The sequence below is a fragment of the Rhineura floridana genome, chromosome 9 (genome assembly GCF_030035675.1).
Source record: "Rhineura floridana isolate rRhiFlo1 chromosome 9, rRhiFlo1.hap2, whole genome shotgun sequence".
Taxonomy (NCBI): Eukaryota; Metazoa; Chordata; class Lepidosauria; order Squamata; family Rhineuridae; genus Rhineura; species Rhineura floridana.
The window spans coordinates 24,167,528-24,189,983 of NC_084488.1; the positions used below are offsets into that span (position 1 = coordinate 24,167,528).

General features: G+C 38.7%; 1 protein-coding gene across 3 annotated transcripts in view; it reads left to right on the forward strand.

Annotated features, from left to right (window-relative positions):
* Positions 1-22,456, forward strand: part of KLF3 (KLF transcription factor 3) — a 44,034-nt gene that overhangs the window by 17,064 nt on the left and 4,514 nt on the right. For 2 of the 3 annotated variants that reach the window (XM_061583432.1, XM_061583433.1), the window contains 4 exons: positions 6,256-6,350; positions 16,182-16,659; positions 17,367-17,517; positions 21,440-21,600. In XM_061583432.1, the coding sequence (XP_061439416.1) occupies positions 6,294-6,350; positions 16,182-16,659; positions 17,367-17,517; positions 21,440-21,600 (847 nt within the window). In that variant the 5' untranslated portion in view covers positions 6,256-6,293. Of the gene's footprint in view, positions 1-6,255; positions 6,351-7,198; positions 7,289-16,181; positions 16,660-17,366; positions 17,518-21,439; positions 21,601-22,456 lie in introns of all 3 variants that reach the window. The other variant, XM_061583434.1, reaches the window with a different exon arrangement.

A 22,456-nucleotide genomic window follows, 5' to 3' on the forward strand; every position in this document is an offset into this window, starting at 1 on the left:
TTCATAAAATATCACGTGCTCCATACTTGAAACTTTAAATAGCTTGATTAGGCAAAGCATAAAGTGATAATTAAACTTTTGCCTTCATGTGTGTCCCCCCCCCCCCCGGGCATCCTAAAATCTATCTTGGATATCACAACTGTATGTCCTGAGAGATTTCTCTTTTCCATTTTAAATAAAAATGAAAGGTGACTCATGTTCTCTTTTTAAGAAAAATCTTCCCCCATGTACACCAGGATGTTCTACTAGCTGTTGGAATTCAAATTCATTCATGTTCTTCTCTTTAATCCTGAGGTATTTTCTGTTGTTTTGACTCTTCCATCTTCCTGAGATGTTGGTGGTTCTTCTGGGAGGAAGGGCAGGATATAAATTTAATAAATAAATAAAACAAATTGTCAAGGGTTTGACTTACTGTTCTCACAGTGTTGTATTATGTAGTAATTTCCAGAGGACTAATGTGATTCATCATTAGTGTTGTGGTTAGAATCTTCTTTGGAACTTGTCTATTTACCTTGAAAATATTCATTTTGAAAAAATTCCCCTTGATTCTTTGGGTGGAATACAGAAAGGATTTTAAAAATAATTTTTGTTAGCTGTTGAATTCTATGCTTACTTACAGTGAAATTTAACATAACATGCGATGGCTTGTTCCTTGTTACATATTTCTAGCACCACCTATGGATACAAATGGACCATATCACTCTTAAGAAGTTGCACAGTGTCCAGGACAGGATTAAGTAAGGTGTGGGCATATTGTTTAGTACTTGAGGCCTCAGCAAAAAAACACCATGAACCATAGTGCTGCAGGGAATATGCAGAAAGCGGCAGATGGGGTTGCAGGTAATTTTCCTGAACAAAGGATTCGTACTGGAGGTGCATATGTTGTACCTAGTCTGTGCTACTTATTCTGAAAGAGCTCTTTGAATGTAACAAGCCTTTCATAATTCAGGGTGAGGGTTTAAAGATAATATTTTATCATCTTTTAAAGTAGTATCTTCTATGCCTTTAGTACTTATTGACCCCTGTCTTCAGACAGCCCTGCAAGACTGAAATCTAGAAAGGTACTTAATTTTTTAAAAAGTTGGGATACTTTAGATGCTAGTAAGAGGCTATGGGTCACAAAACTATGCTTCCTTGACTGAATGGAAGCTATAGATCACATGTTGCTCACCTCTGGCTAAACATCTACAAATACTCATTGATACTCTTGCCTTTCCAGGAGCATTTGTGTGGCTAAATATCACAGGATAATGTTTCCATGACTGCAGGGGCTACTTATCTTGGATGTAAGGGAATATTGATAATAAGTATTTGCATAATCAAAAGGATATTCTCCCACTGGAATTCTCCAAGCCTCTTAAGGAACACTTTGGACCAAGAGGATAATCTGTGTTCATAGGCCTGATCTATTCCTGGAACTGAGCCTGTGAGGTTCATACCTTGCCTTTTCACACAGCCTTCATATTAAGGAAGCAATCATGTATGATGAGCCCTTCATTTCTTCCTGTTATTATATGTCCTTGGCCAGATGTATCTTGGCAGTGGTGACAGCAGTAAAAATATAGGCTTCCTGCAGAGACTGGGTCCTCTCTACTCGCTTCTCTTATTGCTGTTAATGTTATATTGAAAGGTGTTTCATTTTATACACCCAAGACATCTCCTTCCTCTAGATACATGCATCTGCATATTTTTTTTAGGGATGGGGGGAAAGGATGAGGAGAAATACTCCAAATAATAAATAAATAAACTTAGCATTAGGGAACAGGTCTAATTTTTCTGGTAAAACTGGTGATTGAATGGTAACAAGGCCTGGGTAGACCTAGCCTCTGAGAAACTTGTATTCCAGGTTTACCTACTACTTCCATTTTTCTCAATGGGTAGACTAGCCATTAGTCTACAGGTAGACCTGGCATCCAGATAACATCTTTACACCCACTACAGAAACCTTCCATTAATTTCCTGGCTCCCTGTACCCTCTGTAGCCCTTAATTAATAGCACTTCTTCTACAAACAACTTCATGGACTCCCACTGTATTTCCCTAAAAGAACCCTCCAACACTCCCTGACATCAGCACTGGACTATATTTCCTGGTTGTTATATGCTACTCAAACTCCTCTCTCCCCCCAGCAAAATGGGTATAACACTGGGTTATTTTGCAGGGCTGGCATAACTCACAGTCTCAGCTGTAGCCTTGCCCCCTGCAATATGGATATAATAATGATATACTTTATTTGCCTTGGCAGGGTAATTTTAAAAATGGTTACAAACTCAAGGGGGGGAAATCATTTGTTGTATGAAATAGGACCTGAGTTAAGATCATGAACCTCTATCTTTGCTACTATACTGTATTCCTTTTTAGGTTGACACACTGCTGCCCAATTCTAGTTACCCTAAAATCCTGGCTATCTGATTTTTCCCCCTATGGGGCAGCAGTCACTTTTCTACCAGGAAGCCTAAAACAAGCTTAAAAATGAACCAACAAGCTCTTTCTCTAAACAGTGGGTGTGTTACTCCAACTTTATCTTAGTCTGATTGCTAGATCTGCTTTCCTAAATGTCAGTCATTGTTATAGTTCATTCATGGCCTAAAATTGCTGAAAGGCAGGAACAGGCTGATTTTCTCACAAAGCAAAGAGAATGGTGCCTGCTAGGGATGGAATGATTTTCATTTTTCTGATCTTAAATTTGGTTCTCCACATTTCTGCAGCAATGTGAGAACTTTAAAAAATACTCATGAAAATTCTTCAGCATAGTAGTGTGAATTTGTCCTAATAAATGCATTTTTGTATGCATTTTGTCTAATATACAAGCAATGTATCCTAATGTAATGCATTTTTGTATATTTTCACCAAAATACTCATTTTGTGGACACTTTCCCCCTAATATATGCATTTTTATAAACATTGCTTGGAGAACTGCATCACAAAATTCTGATAAGTGCGAATTTTGTATGATAACTATGTTTTGGTTCTCATATTTTTTCAGAAAGTGTGAATTTGCTAAATTTGGCTTTAAATGTGAACTGAATCAAATTTCTTGTCCATCCCTAGTGCCTGCACATTTTGCATGTTACGGTGGGTTCTACAAGGGCTAGAGACCTACTTCCACCAGGGATTGTGGTTCATTTGGGTGCATGAGGGGTAGGGATCGGTGAATCTGGCAATGTCAGTTTCTCATTTTTCTAGTTCAATTTTCCACATTTCCACATCAGTTTGAATTCTTTAAAAGTACTTTTAGTGCATATTTCTCCTAATATACACATTTTTGTATGTTGTTTTGCCTCATATACATTTTTGTGAAGCAATTTCCTTAATATAATGCATTTTGGCAAGTTATTTTCACTAATGTATGCATTTTATGCCCATTTAGCTCTCATATATGTATTGTTGTACATATTACATGGCTGAGGAACTGCATGGCAAAATTTGGAAAGGTGTGACTTTTGGAGGGAGGCTGTAGTTCAGTTGTGTGTTTCAGAAAGTGAGAATTAGGTAGATTCACCTTTAAATGTAAACTGAATTGAATTTATCTCCCTATGGGGGGGCAACCCCCCGCAGATGCCTCAAGCATAGTCACTTTAAACTCCATTATTAATAGTTAATAGTAAACAATACAATACTGACATAATAATAATTGATTTTCATTGTAAAAAGGAAAAGTTGCAAGCATCATTGTGGTGGGGCCCTCGCTAACTACCCGTATCAATTTCTCCTTGTTGAGCCAATGCCGGAGAGCAAGCTGCTATTGTTACTGCCTGTGAAAATAGAAATTAAACACTGAGTTCTCTCCTATCCCTAGTGAATGCACAAGGACAAAAAAAAGCCATTTGTGTGCCAGCAATGAGTAATGACATTTTGTATTTGCATAGATGAGTCCTCTATATTACATGGAAACATGTGACATGCACACACTTTTCATCCTCATAGTACAGTGCTAGGATAATGCCTGTCTACTTCTAGCTATCTTCATAAGATGTTGAGAGGGTAAAGATGGCAACTCTTACTCTTTACTAGACTATTTTAGGAAATGATACAGAATTTGTAAGATTTGTTACTCAGAGTATAAGCAATATGACCTTTTATTTAGGACTTGCTATTTAAGGGCCAACAGTTAAAGAAGTGTTAACGTTGGAGGTGGGGGAGGAGAGCAACAACATCCTTCATTTCTTACCTTGTACGCTAATCGTAAGTTTATTCATTAGACTTCTGGAGTAGTGAGATTTTCCCACAGGAATTGAATGAAACTGTCTTAACATAAGAGTCAAGGGGATTGTTTACATCTTACGGCATATCTCTTGTGCCATGCAGTCTGATGACCTCACCCTTAACTCCTTTGAGCTATTTCAGTTGCTGCTTTCATAGCACATGGTAGTACTAATTTCATTTATCCTCACAAAGCACTGTTAATTCCCATTTTATCTTTGGAAATTGAGGCCCAATTCAGAGCTTAGAGCTTAGTAGAACCTAGAATTCAAGACTTTCCATTTCCAATAGGAGGTCTATCTAATCTATAGATAGATTATATTATATTGCAAATCAATTTCAGACATTACTGGCTAGCATAAAGGTTTCCAGCCAATAATACAGTATATAAACCAACTGTACAGGATTTTCCCTATAACCAGGATTTGTTGCTGTAAGACCTCATTGTGGGCACTGCACGTGTGAGTGGGGCACCTATGTGATTAATGTGTAAAGAGATTTTCAGAAACTGTGAGTAAAGATCACACAACTTTATAAGTGGTGTTATCCTAAAGTGTTTGCAACCACAAAGTGAGCATTATACTTATACTTACAGGATCATCTCAAAAAGGATATTCTAGAGTTGGAAAAGGTTCAGAAGAGGGCAACCAGAATGATCAAGGGGATGGAGCGACTCCCTTACGAGGAAAGGTTGCAGCATTTGGGGCTTTTTAGTTTAGAGAAAAGGCGGGTCAGAGGAGACATGATAGAAGTGTATAAAATTATGCATGGCATTGAGAAAGTGGATAGAGAAAAGTTCTTCTCCCTCTCTCATAGTACTAGAACTCGTGGACATTCAAAGAAGCTGAATGTTGGAAGATTCAGGACAGACAAAAGGAAGTACTTCTTTACTCAGCGCATAGTTAAACTATGGAATTTGCTCCCACAAGATGCAGTAATGGCCACCAGCTTGGATGGCTTTAAAAGAAGATTAGACAAATTCATGGAGGACAGGGCTATCAATGGCTACTAGCTGTGATGGCTGTGCTCTGCCACCCTAGTCAGAGGCAGCATGCTTCTGAAAACCAGTTGCTGGAAGCCTCAGGAGGGGAGAGTGTTCTTGCACTCGGGTCCTGCTTGTGGGCTTCCCTCAGGCACCTGGTTGGCCACTGTGAGAACAGGATGCTGGACTAGATGGGCCACTGGCCTGATCCAGCAGGCTCTTCTTATGTTCTTATGTTATGTTTAAGTGAATATAGTGTTGTGATGTACTCATGAGAGCAGGTGAAGCTTCAAGTAATATCTGAGCTGCGAAGTTCCCAGTTAATATCTAACAAACACGGGGGGGGGGGTCTTAGACATGCTGTTATTAGCTTGGGGCACCCACCCTCAGCTGTTATGTAGAGATAATACCATCAAAACATACAGGGTCGTTCTAAAGATTATGTGCATGTAGGCCATATACAAATACAGATGAGAATGAGAATGGAGCCATGCCTTTAGCCTCGCTCCCAATGCTGGGTCATCTTTTTAAATAATCTCACATTTTACATGGTTGGTTGCATAGAAAAGTCAACACATGAGCTGTTTCTCATGTGTAGAGGCTCTGCGCAGTTGGGACCTGTACAATGCATAGTTCATTTAAAGAAAGAAAGAATATGAGTCAACCCAGCACTGGTGCTAAAATAGCAGCCTAGCTCCGATATATGCTCTAGCATGTCCTGTATATACGCAAGTAACTCATACATACAGTACGGCCCCGCTCATACAGCGGGTTACGTTCCGGACCCCCGCTGTAAAGCGGATCCCATTGACTTACATTGACCAAAATGGCGCCCGGCGGCAAAAAACCCGCCGTAAAAGCGGAACAAGCGCTGTAAAGCGGGGCCTTTCTACAATTCACAACCGCTGTATTAGCGGAACGCTGTAAAGCGGGGCCCTACTGTAGTGGTTATATGTGTAGCATTTTGAAATATGCTCAATTAGAGCTGAGATGTGTATTATGCTTTTTCATTCTTCATTTTTATTTTGTTACTTTAAAAAAAGCCTCTTGCTTTTTTCTCTTGTGTTTTAGAGACCTGGACGACAACATCAGTAGTGCTGACTAGGAAGATGCTAATGTTTGACCCTATCCCTATCAAACAAGAAGCAATGGAACCAGTTCCAGTGGTCAGTATTTAAAAGTCTTATTCGCATGGATCATTTTCTAGTAATGTTAATACTTGCCCTCCAATTTCTCAAAATATTTCTTTACCTGTGAGTGAGGCTTCTATTTTTCTCTTTCATTTTCATTCAACTTTCAAATTTCTTCAGAATGTTGGTTGAGCTTGCTTAATTCTTACGAGGTAGTCGGGTCGTGTGTGTGTTTCTTTCCATTAAACATTTATCTAGCACTCTGCAGCTTCTCCGGCACTTCCTGATCTAAAAAATACCTATGGGAAGAGTTACTTCAAGACATCTTCCCCTAAGCTTTAACTGAAGTATGGGGAGCTCGGGAAGCTGGTTACAAGGGCCTGAGATCAGTGTGCTTAAGAAAATCCTTCCTTCTACCATTTTTTTTTTAAAAAACCTTCTGCACTGATTTCTTTAAAAGATAAAAAACATCCTTCACTTTTGTTTTTGAACAGCTTGTCAGATACATAGTAAACAGCCTCCCTAACTTCCTGTGCTTATAGAAAAGTCCACCTGAGGGCACTTGGAAAGGCTACAGAGTGCAGATCACCAGAGAGATGATTTGTAGAATAGAATAAAAGACACTTGCACAAACACCCCTTGTCCACCTGCAAAGTTAGGATAGCCACCTTTTTCCTGCATGGAGGCTTTATGTATTTAACAGGCAGGAATTCAGCAGGTTTAGTTATCCTACATGGAGATAACAGTGAAGAGGACAGTAAAAAGTGGCAACCGTGTGACCTGGCACTTCTGAGCTGCTATATTTGAAGTTTTTCTCTTTCTGTATTTGGGGCTGTTAGACTTATTTGTAATGCCCATGTTTTCTTTTCATGTTGATTTTTGAGAATTTCTGCCAGACCTACAGAGAGAGCGTAGGAAAGAAGGAGCACATTGGCATGATTTAAGGAAACAAGCTTACTCTAAGATGTTCTAGGGTGAGTCTGGTGCCATAAGCCTGTTTGCTTTGTTTGCCTCTGCATTCTTGGAAAATAGTTGCAAAGGGGAAAATTTGAATAGAGGATTGTATTTGAAGGCTTGCTGGTAATGAGAAGCTTATACAATTAGATCATCTATGTGCGTTTGGCTGTTGATATTCTTTCCAGCAGTGGTTATACAAGATGTAAGGGTCACTTTGAAGCAAAGTTGTCATGGATATTTGCGATATTTATTAGAAAGTATCCAAATAAATGTTCAGGTTTTATGTTTGTTTTTTGAAAAACAAAATTTCCAATAAATGTTTCTTTTCCTGGATATGTTTTAATAACTGAATTGGTTTTAGAAATCAGTTTTAAAGCTTCTTCTTTATTTCACATTATTTTGATCAAGAAAACTAAGAACTCCCCTCTGGGTAATCAATGCAAATATCCTCTTAAGTAATTAAGGTGGTTTATTATAGACCAAATTACTTCTTGGTTGCTGTTCCAAAAGATAACAGCTGTGTTTTCGTCAAAGTAGTTGTCGGCTTACTTCTACAGAGAGGCTGGAAGTAATTTGCTAGAAATAAGCAACAATCCATAGGCAGCCAGATAATTAAAGCCTACCTCTGGCATAAAGTACATAGAGTTTCTGAGGTTAATGTTACCACAATGTCATGTGTGCCTGGCAAGTGCTTTTTAGCTCCTTGTCTTGTCTACTAATTCCGCACATTTGTAGCACCCTTAAATTCTTCTGCCATTTATTGCTTTGGCAAGATTTGCTGCCACATTGGTAGTATGAAATTTCAGTGATATTTAGGACAGTTCAGAGCACATGTAATGTTGACTGCATTTAATGAATGCTGGCCAAAGAGCCAGCCACAAAAAGGGGGGATGAGCTTGGTTTGCATCACATCTAGCGGTTTGTGGAGGGCAGCAATATTCATGAGGAATGTTGGAGGCCTCAAATACTTTGTTTGTAACACTACACCTGTTGCTGATAGCATCAGTGCCAGGGTGTATCTCTAAATCAATCTTGGATTGTGGCCAGTGATGATTTGGCTTCTCTCTCTCTCTCTCCCTCTCTCTCTCTCTCTCTCTCTCTCTCTCTCTCTCTCTGTGTGTGTGTGTGTGTGTGTGTGTGTGTGTGTATGCGCTCTCTCTCTCGCTCTGTGTGTGTGTGTAAAAAAATGATGACTGTGGACAGAAACTTCAGGTATAAATAAGAGAGGAGTAGCATAGATAGATCTGAGGTTCATGGCCAATTTCTCATATGATGAGTGACTCTTTTATTAGTTCATTTTTATCCTACCTTTTGGCTGAAGTATGCTGACATGATAAAATCAGTGTAATAACATTTTGCATTGAAACTGTACTGTATATTAAAATTTCTACAAATTTCTTAACAGCTTGTGGTTAGTGAGCTTAACCTGTTTTGGATAACTCATTAAACCAAATCTTGGCTTGTCACAGAATGGCAGCACAAAGGACAGGGCAGGAGCAAAGTGTTTGTGAGCCAAGGATCCCACACATTCACGTGGTCTCACTAAGCTAAGGTTTGGCTTAGTGTGTTGTGCAAACCGGGCCATTGTTGTTCCTGCAGTCTCCTAAACTGTTGGTAGTAGTGGGGAGAAAGAGTGGTTAATGCAAAGTGTGCAGTGTGGGGAAAATACTGTAGTTAAACATTCTGCCTTTGGGAGGTGGGGTAGATAAAGCTACATTCATTTCCTCTTCCAGTCTTAGGATTCTAATCAAGTGCATTGTGTTTGCTGCAGTATTTGAGAATTTGTCAAATTTTCTCCTCTTGAAAATAGTTGGTGTTTCTGTACTGCATGTGTTGTATGTACAAAAATGTGCGGGGGGTGGTGGAGGGAGAACAGAGTGCCATCAGTGTATAATAATAAGGTTTGGATTGGGGAAAAAAAACAAGTTGAATTTTAGCAACACCATAGGGGTGTGGTTTTAAAAGATTTACCTCACTCACATAATAGGAGGACACACCCAGGGCATTTTGTCTCCGTTGGACTAGGCAGTTGGACTGTGTTACAACACACATGAATGATAACTATAAAGTAGATCTAATTACAGTGTTGCCTGAGCTCCACCTTGTTGACTATGTGCAATGTAAAACAGTCATTGTGGTACTTTTTATTGGAGTAAACAATTTTTCATGCCACCAGAAAAGCAATTTGCTACACAAATTGTAACAGTCAGATGCTTTTGCTATATCATTGTATGCCTTGGAGGCCCTCATTTGATGGACACTCAGGATGCATGTGCTTTAAGTAAAAGTAATACACTGATATCTCACAGGAGAACAGGGTTTACTGATGGTTATAGAGGGCCTGCATGAATCGTCCTTGTGAAAGGAGATTTAATACTAGTTTTTAGTGACGATTATTAATTATCCCCGGCAGTATACTATATAGCAAGTTATGTCAGATTAACAGCCCAGTTGCCTCTTTATGGGAGCATTCATTTCTGGTTGGAGATCACATTACTGTGACCTGTTTAGTTAGGCTTTATCCTAGGTGTGGTAAGTGGAGAAATATAGCAACTCCCAATTTATTTTGATTATATTGCTTTCCAACTTAAACATATTTGAAAAGCAATCTTGTTCAGGATAGACCTGGAAAAATCCCAGGCACGTGACTGATGTCTAAAAATTTGATGGCATATATTAGACAGCCTCCATCAAGGACACACTTATTAATATTTCTGTATCACCATAATGCTTGCACATAGAATTAGGACTCCAAAAGAGAGACTCCTGAAGAATGTTTGCTGTGTCAGACTGCAGGAAGTAACGAATCTGAGTAATCTTTCCCTTGAAATGCTTCTCCTTTTAGCTCGATTCCCTTATGCACTTATTAAAAAAAACTAATTGAAAAGCTGCACTGCTACAAATTGAGCACTTAATGCCCCTAATGGCCAGTGTCTCCAAACTGAAGCAGTACTAATCAACTTTTGTGCTGCTTTGCAAACATTATTACAATTAGTTTATTATTCATTTATTATAATTATTAAGCAAGCTTAAGTTGGGCATTCTTTCTGTCTCTCTTTTTGTGAGCTCGTTGCAAAATAGAGCACCTGAGTCTGAAGTTTGCCACATACTTCTTTGCTCATGAAAATCGAGGAGTCAGCGTTTATTGGAAATAGTACACTAGTCTTTCCCAACCTTTGGGTCTCCAGATGTTGCTGCAGTAAAACTCCCATCAGCCCCAGCCAGCATGATCAATGGTCAGGAATTATGGGAACTGTAGTCCAGCATCATCTGGGGACACAAAGGTTGGCAAAGGCTGCTGTGGTTTAAACAAGCATCTTATCTGTGATAAGTATGATAAACTTCATCAATAGTTGCCTATCCCTGAGCATATCTTTAGGCTGTTTTTTAATAATAATCCAGTTTAAAGATGTTTTGCTATTGTGGTTTGAATGATTAAATCCTGGTTTAATAAGATGGGATATGCACAACCTCTATGCAGCTCCTTTGTGTGAGTAGAGAGAGTCAGAAAGCAGCAGTAAACCATAGCTTCCTGTTACATCCAAAAAAATATGGTTAATGGCTCATAAATGAGCCAGAATTCACAAACCATTAACCATAGTTCCTGGTTCAGATGCATGCAAAGGGAAGCCTTGGTTAATGGCAGCTTCCTGGCTTGCTTCCCTGCTCACATGAAGGGAGGAGCAAAGGAGCTGCTTGTGAGTGGGTTCACGGAGCTCATGCATAGTCTGGCTCATTGAGTTAGGATTTGATCATTTGAATGCAGCTGCTGGTTTCCTGTACTACTAGGATAGTTATGGTTAAAGAAGAATTACATCAATGGACTTTGCCAATGGATTATATTGAACCCCACCTTGTATTTAGCATGTTATTCACTAATAGGCAAAAAAACCCTTACGATTTAAGAACATACCTATCGCCAACAGATATTTCTATCAAACTTTAAAAGGGGGGACAATTGGGCAGCTATAGTGAATGCACCAGGGGAGCAGGAGATCTGACCTCCTCTCTGAGATGTTGGACTGCCCAACAAATTTGTAACAATGCAAACACAATTTGGGTTGGTCGTTCACAGTCCAATCCACTTCCTGTGTAGCTTGGAAGAATTTGGTAACTCCCTATTCCCCTCGCAAGACTACAACTCCCAGAATATTCTGGAAAGAGAAGCTGACTGTTAAACCACTCTGGCAACTGGAGGTCTGTCAGGGAAATAGGAGTCTCCTAACAACTCTCAGCACCCTTCACAAACTACACTTCCCATGGTTCTTTGTGGGAAGCCATGACTGTTTCAAGTGGAATAAATGTTTGTTGTGGTTGTGGGCCCCTGATTAGCCAAACCCAGCAGCTGTTAGTATGGCTTTAAAACACTGTTGGTTCTTCCTGAGCATGCCTGAACCATCATAGACCCCAATGTTAATTTTCTTAAATTAATTAAAAATCAGCCATGATTTTTAAAAAACCTTTAAACTGCAGAAGATGAAGGTCAAAGTATGGGGCAAGGTCAGTAATAGGATTACAGGTACTCTGTGAACATGGGTTATTAATTAATTTCAACAAATTACGAGACCACTGACAAAAAAGTCCAACAGGGGTCTAGATTATTTTACTCTTGCTTTAGACATTGAACTCTTTTTGTGTATCGCCATGAAAACTTTAGAGTTGTTAAACAAGCATTTCTGAGTTCAGGATTATAAATTTTGTATGATTTTTGAAATGAATTTATGGGAAGTGGCAGAATGGCTACATAATTGTGCAAATCATGGCTGCTATAATTGTATGTTGAAAACTATGGAGAGGTGAATGATGCTGTCTTTGTGTTGAAAGTGGGTGTATTTGTTATTGGAGGTTTAAGACACAAGATGAGTGGCATGCTTTTAAGTCATGTTGGGGGGGGTTGCTTTGTTAATCACTGTTATCATGCTATTTCTACCTACACTGTACTAAATTTAAAAATGTTCAGTTAACACAGCACAACTAGAAAGATAGCATTCATACATTGATTACTATTGTGAATGGGTCATTATATTCTTATATTGAATACATCTATGCATGAAAAGTTTACAAACTCACAGTTACTACTTGCATTTCATGTCATTTTTTGGTCCCGCTATTTATAAAAAATACTTTTTTCTGTGTATGTGTGATCTGCCAGCTGCAGCAAAGTAACTCTACTCCATGAAAGTTTATGCTGCGATAAATGTTAGTCTTTAAATTGCCACAAGACTTAAATTCATTTAAGTTTAAACTCATACTAGTCAGAGTCGCTTTCACCTTGTGTGTGTATGTTATATTCCATTAAATGGATGTTAACTTAGGTTTGTCCATAGTTTTGTTCATTTATAGCACATAACGGGTTACACACTATTTATGGGTTTTTTTTAGATAAGAGTTAAATAACTAGATGTGAGAATTTCTCTCTTTGTAAGTTTTACTTCTGCTGTCCTATAACCCTTCTCCTACTTTTGCACTCCATTTTTTTTGTTTTTTATGATGTTCATGATTTTCTGCTGAGAATGTGCAGTTTAGTAGAAATATGGAAAAGAAACCTTGTCAAAATAAAGCAGCCTCTTCAGACTGGCACAAAAACAGCTGACTTAGATTAATTCTGTGCCAGCATAGCTACACATAATGAAAATTCTTCCTATCAAGCTGAGAAACAGAGTGCAAGTTGAATCCCTAGCATGTTTAATAATTTTGTGTTTTTTCTCCCTTAACAGTTAGGCATTTCCCACCAAATCAAGAGTGGAGTTTATTTAAGTATTGCATAGTTGCCTTAATATCTGATGCAAACAAGATTTAAAAAATTTAGCTTGCAAGATTCATTTGACCTGCATCCTTTTTAAAAAAAATATGCTACATTATAGCTCAGCCGTAGTCCTGTGCATTGCTTTATACATACTAGACCTATCTTGAAAACACTGGGCTACAAGGTGCATATTAAGGAAATGAATGGGATTTCTGTCCTGTCAGCCCTATACTTTTCAATGGCACCAAAGCTTGCATAGGTCTGTACAGTTGTACACAGTTTTATTGCCATGTTTAATCGGAGGTAACTTCCTCTGATTTCAAGGAAACATGCTTAGGACCAACTACCTCGATTAAAATGGAAGGAAGGGAAGGGTTATTTTAATTTGGGGAAAAATTGTGCTTGCTTAGAAATCTGTTAATGTCTTTCTAAGGATGTGGGCATACTAGTCGCTTCAAAAGCAGCAAGAATGGTTTTTCTGGCTACGTTTTGAAGCGACTCTGTCCTCAGCTGGACACGCCTTCCTTCCCCACTGCTGACTTCAGATCTTTCAGGACTTCCCACAGCAAAGTGCTGGGCCAGTCGCTGTGTCTGCTTGAGCCTACAGCAAAGCATTTCCATTGACCACGCTTGTAGGGGCAATGGGTTGATCTACCAATCAGTTGCAAAATCTGTCTGAAGCTGAATTTTTGGAAAAACAAACACTTGAGCTGATCTAACGAGGTTTCAGATAAAAAGGGGCAGAGCTTGAATAGCATTGTGTCCCCTGTTTTCAGAAAACAGAGGTGGAGACGCACCAGAACAGGCACAATAGTGTCTGTCTACCCTAAAAGACATTCCTCAACGCATTATAATTTTAAACTTGAAAATTGGTGAAACAAATTTATTTATTTAATTTGTTAGTTGCTTTCCTACACAAATATGTGCACTGCAAGTGACTTAACAGTTAATAAAAATTAAAAGTTAAAGCAATATATGCATTACATTGCAATATATAACAGCATCGGCTCCTATCCTATTTTTTCTTAAAACGTACTTTTAAAACATTCAGGATGGGAACCAGCTTTGCACTCACATTTGAAATTAATTATCTGATGTTCCAATCCTATAGCTATGTGTCCATGAAATAATGTACTGATTGTCTTGCGCTGCTGTAACTAAAGGATACTGTATCCTGTGTTTGACTACTGGGGCAAATTCATCTTTGCCATGTGGTCTGCCAAGTTGTGCTCCCATTGTAAAAAAATGTACAACCCAGTATTGAGTACATAGGGTTCCATTGACACAGTTGGCTCTTGTGTGTTTGAAATCCCATTTGGATGCTGTGTTTGTCTCTGTTTCTACCACAAATGCCACACCCTATCTCTGTTCTTAGCCACATAACAACTTCTGCCTAATATGATGCTACTTCATCGCTGCTAGTCTAGCATTGGACTGTGCTGTTAGTATGACATCCTTAATTAGTTTGCCTACATATGCGATATCACTGTAAACGATTGCTTTTGCAGTAGCTTGTAGTACCAGGGCATAAGACACTTTATTGCATAAATATTTATTTATTTGTTTATTAAATTTCTATCTCGCCATTCCTCCCATAAGACAAGGGTAGTAAACAACAAAACAGCTGAACAATGCATTCTTTAAAAAAGTTAAATAATCTGAAACTGTTTCAAATTAATCAAATATCCTCACAGCTGCTGATTTCAAGGTTATTATGAACAATCTATTTCAGTCATCAAACGCCTGGGTAAACAGGAACATGTCTATTTTGTGTGGGTGAAAAGTATTCTTGAACTACACTTGATTGTATGATTAGACCCATCTCAGTGCATTTGTCTACTTGTTAACACTATAGCAATGCAAAGCCCTGTAGATTTTATTGTGTGAGGTAGTAATACAAGTTTAATTTGAGCCTTATTGCAGCAGTTTAATCTTGTTTGGTGCACACAGCCATACTTTACAGTAATTACCAGAGCAAGCCTGACTGCACAAGCAACCCACACAGTTGCTTGGGGCAGCAGAGAACTGGTGTGCAATCCAAGAGGTGTGCCCAGGTTCCCTGGCAGTATTGCAGGGAATGCTGAGCTGTTTGGCTTGGACCAACTCTGGGAGCTAGATGCTTGGTGCTATTTTAATTATTAGTGTCTCCCTAATCTGTACCCTTGATCACTCAGAACTTTAATAATTATCATAATTCTCTTGCTTTACAGTTCTTTAGATTGCACAAGATTACAAATGAAATATATTTGAGGCAAAAGCACTGGTGTGTTGAGTCCTAGAAAATTACTGAACAAATACTTTATAAGTGTTTACATCAAGGATGGGCGATATATGGGCCTCAGAGGTTGCTGGACCTCAAATCCATCAGCCCCAGCCAGCATGGTTAATGGCCAGGGATGATGGGAGTCCAACAACATCCGGAGGGCCGCAAGTTCCCATCCCTGGTTTACATGAGCAACTTACTGTAGATGTCAAAAGATCTCAATTAAGTGTTACTTCCATAGAGATAGTGTTGTTTAATGCAACAGATTTACTTTTAGTCAAAGTTAATCAATGGAGTATGTTTATGAGGATATTGAAGGAGTTTTGCTTACTGCAGGAAGTAAAATAGAACAAGAATAGACAGCAAAAGGGCCTTATCATATCAAGTTAGATTTCCTCCAGACCATTATAGCCTTTCACTACTGCTCTACAACCACTTTTCTGTGGGCCAGTTGTTCCATGAAAAGGTGGCGAAGCTTTTAGAGAAAAGACTTATGAGACTGTGCCCAGTCTTCTTCACATTAGGATTGGAATCTGTAGCCAGGTCTGACTTGCCATTTTCACCAAAAGGTACTAATTCTACCTGATCAACTTATATAACAGAAGATCTATAATAAAATAAAATCTGTAATGTGGCAAAAGCAGTGAACATTGACCAAAGATAGCCTGTAGGCCATCTGTTGCGTGAGGCAGCATGACCAGAATTACAGTATGTGCTTCCCATTTCAAAGAGTATCTGTGTAAGATTTCAGTTCATATTTAAGTCCAATACAGTTCAAGTTAATGCATTGCAAAGATGATCCATAAGTAATCCATACTGAATAAAGCATATATTTTTGCCAGTTTTGTGCCATGGTTTCAATTTCATCTCTTTCTTCCCTCCTTTTCCCTTTTTTACATAGTCATTCAACTCTAGTTACATGGACCAAATGAAGCCCAACAAATACAGTGTCATTTATTCAACCCCAAATATGATGCCCAGTAAATTCTACCAAGTTCCAGAAGGGTTGTGTAATGGAGTCCAAATGGAGCCTGTTGACCTCACGGTGAAGCGGAGCTCTCCACCTTCAGCTGGAAGTTCTCCTTCTCCTCTGAAATTCCAGACTAGGAGAGCCTCGCCTGGATTAAATCTGCCTTCACACAGCCCACCAATGAAGAAGTTGACTCCACCTGGAATGCAGCCTTTCACCATGCCATTAACTATTCCTCCGGTAATGGCAGCTCTTTCACGCCACGGACTTCGAAGCCCTGGGATACTTCCAGTTATACAGCCAGTTGTAGTACAGCCTGTTCCTTTTATGTATGCCCCTCACCTTCAGCAGCCTATAATGGTGTCCACAGTCCTTTCAGAAGAGTTGGAAAATCCAAGTAGCATGCCAGGTAAAAGTTCTGCTTTTGTGGATTTTCCCTTCCCATTTTGTATGATTTAAAGATCAGTAAAAAAAGGACCCAATGTTCTTCCACTTAAAGTTAGCCTAAATTTATCATGACAAAATTGCTGCTCATTATCCTTTTACAAAGAGATGTAGTAGATACGATTTTTTAACTTAGACCAGGCAAAGCAGATTCACCCTTGGTGACCTTAGGCCAGTCATTTAACCCTCTGCCTAACCTACCTCACAGTTGTTGTGACAATAAAGAGGGAGGGGAGGAGAAACAGGTATGTTGCCATGACCTTCTTGGACGAAGCAAGGACAGAAAAAAAAAAACAATAAGTGACAGTATTGCAAATACAGAACTTAGTAACTTGTAAAGCATATTCAGTAGTCTATCTTCCCATGAATATCTATGCTAGTTATATGTGGCACATCAATTACCTGAAAGCAGGGGAGGGGGAGTTATAAAACTTTCCTCTCTTGTTGCCAGGAGGAGTGTCTTAGTTGCCACCGGTGACCAAGACGAGAGCTGTTTACATGTATTTCAGTAGCATAGCATAATAGTTCAGTAGTATAGACTTGCACAAATGGAACATTCTAATTCTGTTTGCAGAGTCTAAATTTTATAGAAGGAAGTAGATGAAAAACTGTTCAAAATCAAGATTTTCTCTATATTTTACTATTTACTTACTATGTTTGTTTTTCTTGTAGTGTCTGTTATTGAATCTTACGAGAAGCAAGCACTAAAGAAATCGATTAAGGTAGAACCAGGCATGGAGTCTCCTGGGAATGACTACTATCCAGAACAAATGTCCCCTCCATTGATGACTTCATTGTCGCCTCCTCAAGCGATGCTTCAAGAGTAAGTAGCTAATTGGTGTCCAGAAATATTTCATTTAAACACAACAATTAATTCTGCTTCCTCATTACCAATTGGATTACTGCAGTATACTCTTATGTGGGGCTGACCTGGAGTCTGCAGCTGGTACAAAATGTGGGCTTGATTGATTGACTGAGGCTGAATATCCTACTATACTATACTATCCTAGTATACTATACTATACTACTACATCACTGGTGAACGAATTGCTGCCTACTACCTATTGGGCTAAGATCCAGGTGCTTGAACTCTTATACAAAGCTGTATACAGTTTGGTACCAGGATGTCTAAAATATAATCTCATCTCTCATATACCCAAATGATTACTGAGTTCTGCAGGAGAGGGCAATGTGCAGATACCATCTTACCAGGAGTTACGTTCTGCACAATGTCGGAACCAGGTCTTTAGTGTGGTGGAACTCCCTCCCATAGCCTATCAGACAGGCACCATGTTTATTTTCTTTTTGGTGCCTGTTGAAGACGTTTTTAGCAAGTTTAAGTAGAGATTTTTATCCACTCAGTTTATGAAATTATTTAACATTGCTATATATGTAACTGTGTTTGTATGTGTAATTGTCTTGTATATCATTTTATTGAATTGTGAAATTGCTTTGAGATGCTTCATAGGAAGTAATTCATAAATGAATTAAATAATAATAATAATAGATCCAAAATAATATCACAGCATAGTTAAGTACATATAAAAAGCTGCAGCTCGCTCCTGTTGCCAAAGCAGACAGGATAAGTTTACCTGGGAAACACCTTCAGAAAAATTTTAAATATGGCTAGGAACCTTAAAAGTTATTGACATGTTACTGATGTCATGTTAATGGACACAGCCACCCCTAAGCCCAGAACAATTTTCTTCTTCCCTGCCTCAGGCCTTCTACACACATCCCTTGCCTATGCGAGGTGCCTTTCAACCTTTCACTATTGGATTTAAGATGGCTTGCATTATTATAATTGTGGTGTTGCATTAGTGCAGTAATATACCCCGAAAATATGCAGATGCAGTATCTCAGGTCTTCACATGGGGGATCTGTGCCTATTCCAGTGAGAGACAGTATGTTGGGTGGTATGGATTATACTCAAGAATTCATTGTGTGGTGGTTGTTATTTTAAAATCATGGGGTCAGAAAGGATTTTTTAAAGTCAAATTGTTTTGCATCATGATGGTTACCAAAAAACCACTTCTTATTGATTAGGCTTGATGAGATAGCACAGGTGTAGGGAACTTTTGGCCAGATGTTGCTGAACTACAACTCCTATCAGCACCAGCAAGCGTGGCCAATAGCCAGGGATATGGGAGTTGTAGTTCGGCAATATCTCGAAGGCCAAAGGTTCTCTACACCTGACACAACAGTTACCTTTGGAGGCTCTGATATGTAGATAGTTAATCTACATTCTTCCACACCAGTGCTTGTTCCACACAGACAGCCCCATTTAAAAAATCCATCTCGTAAAAATTGCACAATAACTTACTGAAGTCTAGTTTTTTATCCCCCTTTTTGTATAAAGGGCAGAAGATATGCAGAAAATAAGAAGTGGGATTTTCTGCTTGCTAACTAATTAGAAGTGGTGAAGGGATAGCTGTCTTTCTTTTTCCTAAACGTTTACAGATACAGAACTAGACAACTGCTATTGCCTGTATTTAAGGGTTACTCCTGTTAATGTTCATAATATGTACTCATAGGATCCACACCTCTAATTTGTTCCCTCCTATATGTCCCTACAAAAACATTTCTCCTATTAAAACCCAAACATCCAGCACAGATGGAAATCTTTTAGTGTCTTGTTTTACAGGAAATTCAGTTTAATATAGGCAACCATCATAGCATAATCATTCAGTGTAGGAGCGTAATAGTGGTTAAACAAACTACAACAGAAATGATTTTGTGGAAATTAATGTTACATATTTCAGAAAGACATCCATGTGTTAAAAGAATACTTGTACTCTTAAACAGCTATGTAATCGAGACCAAACTCCCATGGAATGACAAGCATTTAGTATTAGTATAGGCACTTACCACCTTATATTTTATGCAATATGTCGTTGTGACCTCAGCAAATATATACGAATTGCTAAGGCTTCTTGTACACCTTCACTGTGGTCCTGTAGGGTTTTTTTGCAAATAAATATTTTTTTTAATTAACAGTAACCCATCAGTTTTAATTTGCATGTAAGTATATGCCTTTGATACCAGTAGTATAACTGCAATTCTAGTCTTACTACTGTTAAGAGAAGTTATAATTGATATAGTTTACTCCTCTGACAACATAACTAATAGGAAAAAGTAGGGGTGGTATTCAATGCTAGTCCTATTCAGAATAGGCCCAGTGAAATTAATAGACGTGACTAACTTGGGTTCATTAATTTCAACAGGTCTGCTCTGAGTAGGATTTAATTGACTACAACCCTAGGATTGGTAATTGGTCATGTATATGGGACCAAATACATGCTGTTGCAAGAGAGATAAAAGTGATTGTTATTTATAGGTGATTCTGCCATCTCCTGTTTCCAAGGATCAGAGAGATTTTAGATTTGCAGCTGTCAAGACTCCAAATTTACTTATAGAACAAAATATCATATATTCCAAATATCCCTTTAAGTTGCATCCTTTGAAAACATCAAGTAATTTCTAAGAATCTGCGCATGGCACTTTGAGGCTGCAATCTTATACACACTTGCCTGGGAGTAAGCTCCACTGAACTCACTGGAACTTCCTTCTGAATAGACATGTATAGGACTGTAAATTTCTCATAAAGCTATAACATTTCTGAAAATGTGAGTTAAGTTTGAAAATTACTGCATATAAATGAGCCTGACCATGCATTCTTTGTTCTTTTCTAACTGCTTTTGAAAGCAAATTTTCATCAGTTTTCAGTGTCTTATTTTTAATAATAGAATCCAGTGCAAAACTTGTGTTTAGGACTGTATTCTAGGTGTATTGTGCTTACTAATTGTGCATCTCGCCTGCATAGTATTTTTCAGGATACAGGCAAGAAATCTTTATTTATGAAAGCCAGAGAGACAATTTCAGATATTCCACGAGTGTGATACATGCACATACAGCCTAAACCCTAGTTTTAGGAATTGACATCAGTGGTGAAGAGGCCACACCCTTTTGCCAGCCCTAAACAGGAAATTCTTAATTAGTCTCTAAAAGAGTAGGTGAACAATAAAGTCTCTTGAGCTTGGCTTTGTAAGGCAAAAGAAGTGATGGATTTAATAATATAAAAAGGCTGCAAGCCAACTCATTTTTTAAAATTTATTTTCTAAACAGAAGGAAAATATGTAAACAAAAACAATAAAAGTTCACTGGAAGCATTAACTGAGAATTTGGAAAATCTAAGTATGCTTGTGAGAGCCAGTGTGGTATAGTGGTTAAGGTGTTAGACTATGACCTGGGAGACCAGGGTTCAAATCCCCACATAGCCATGAAGCTCACTGGGTGACCTTGGGCAAGTCACTGCCTCTTAGCCTCAGAGGAAGGCAATGGTAAATCCCCTCTGAATACCGCTTAGCATGAAAACCCTATTCCTAGGGCCACCATAAGTCAGAGTCGACTTGAAGGCAGTCCATTTTCATTTTCAAGTATGCTTGTCTGGGAAACAAGAGCCTGATCTCAAAATAAATGAAAAAGCCTAGCATGCTCTGAACATTTTTGTTGTTGGTTTTGTTCATTCCACAGAATGAATAAAACCCCCAACAGGGAAGAGAGCCAAAATATTGCCACTTAAGTCCATGAAATTTGCTATGCTTGCTTGAATTTTTCCACATGCCTGTATTGCTATTCATGCTGCCAGAAGACAGAGAGGTAGTGAATAAAGGAGCTATGTGGTATAACATTAAGGGTGATTTAGCTAAGATGTCATTTCTGACCTGTAACTTAACTTCATGCAGGAATCACCCTTCAGTTATAGTTCAGCCTGGAAAGAGGCCTTTACCCGTGGAATCTCCTGACACACAAAGGAAGCGAAGGATACACCGGTGTGATTACGAAGGCTGCAACAAGGTTTACACTAAAAGCTCACATCTAAAAGCTCACAGAAGAACACATACAGGTATGACATAAATCCAAATAATGCTTTTATTTTAGCAACTGTAAATTGGGTTGTGACAAGATAACTTTTAGCTCTGTTGTTGTACAGTGTTGTTCATTGATGCATAGGAATACATTGGGACCTAAATGCTAACTGAGTGCTAGATCTCTTGTATGTTGGCACTTCCCCTGTAGATATAGTAGTGTATGACACACTAGTATCGTGCAAGGACCATTGTAGTACTCAGGAAGAGAAGGGGAAGAAACAGGGTGGCCCAGCTCCATTCGTAGTATGTAGTCTTTATAGCCCATAGGAATTCCAAAGTCTTTATAGCCCAAAGGAATTCCAAATTCCTATACATGTATGTGTGAGCCACTTTCCATTGTAATTAAAGGTTTAGGGATGTTCTGGGTGGCTGCTGCATCAGCACAAGTCACTACTGGAGCTGCTAAAGCTTAAATCAAACCATAGGAATCCAACGTGTACTTCGGGCATAGATATAATTTCATTTGGGCTACAATGGTTTTGTTCAAGCAGTGAAGCCATAAAAGAAAATATTAAAGCAAACTAACTGTGGGCCCATCTACTTATTAACTAAGCAACATTATTGCTTCCAATGTAAGCTGTTTCACCAGTGTGGTGCTCGTATCCTATTCATAGTGTATCGTGTGGTTTGCCCAGATTATTGTAATTTCATGCCGAGGCAGCATCAGTGGTCCCTGTGGTGGTGGAAAGTTGATGCAGTACATAGCCACTAACATGATCGGTGCTTGTCTTTCCTTTGGCTATAAGAGTGCCTCCAATTAAGCCCATCCTGCCACTCTATAATGTGTGTCAAATATTTATTTATTTATTTAACATATTTATACCCCGCCCT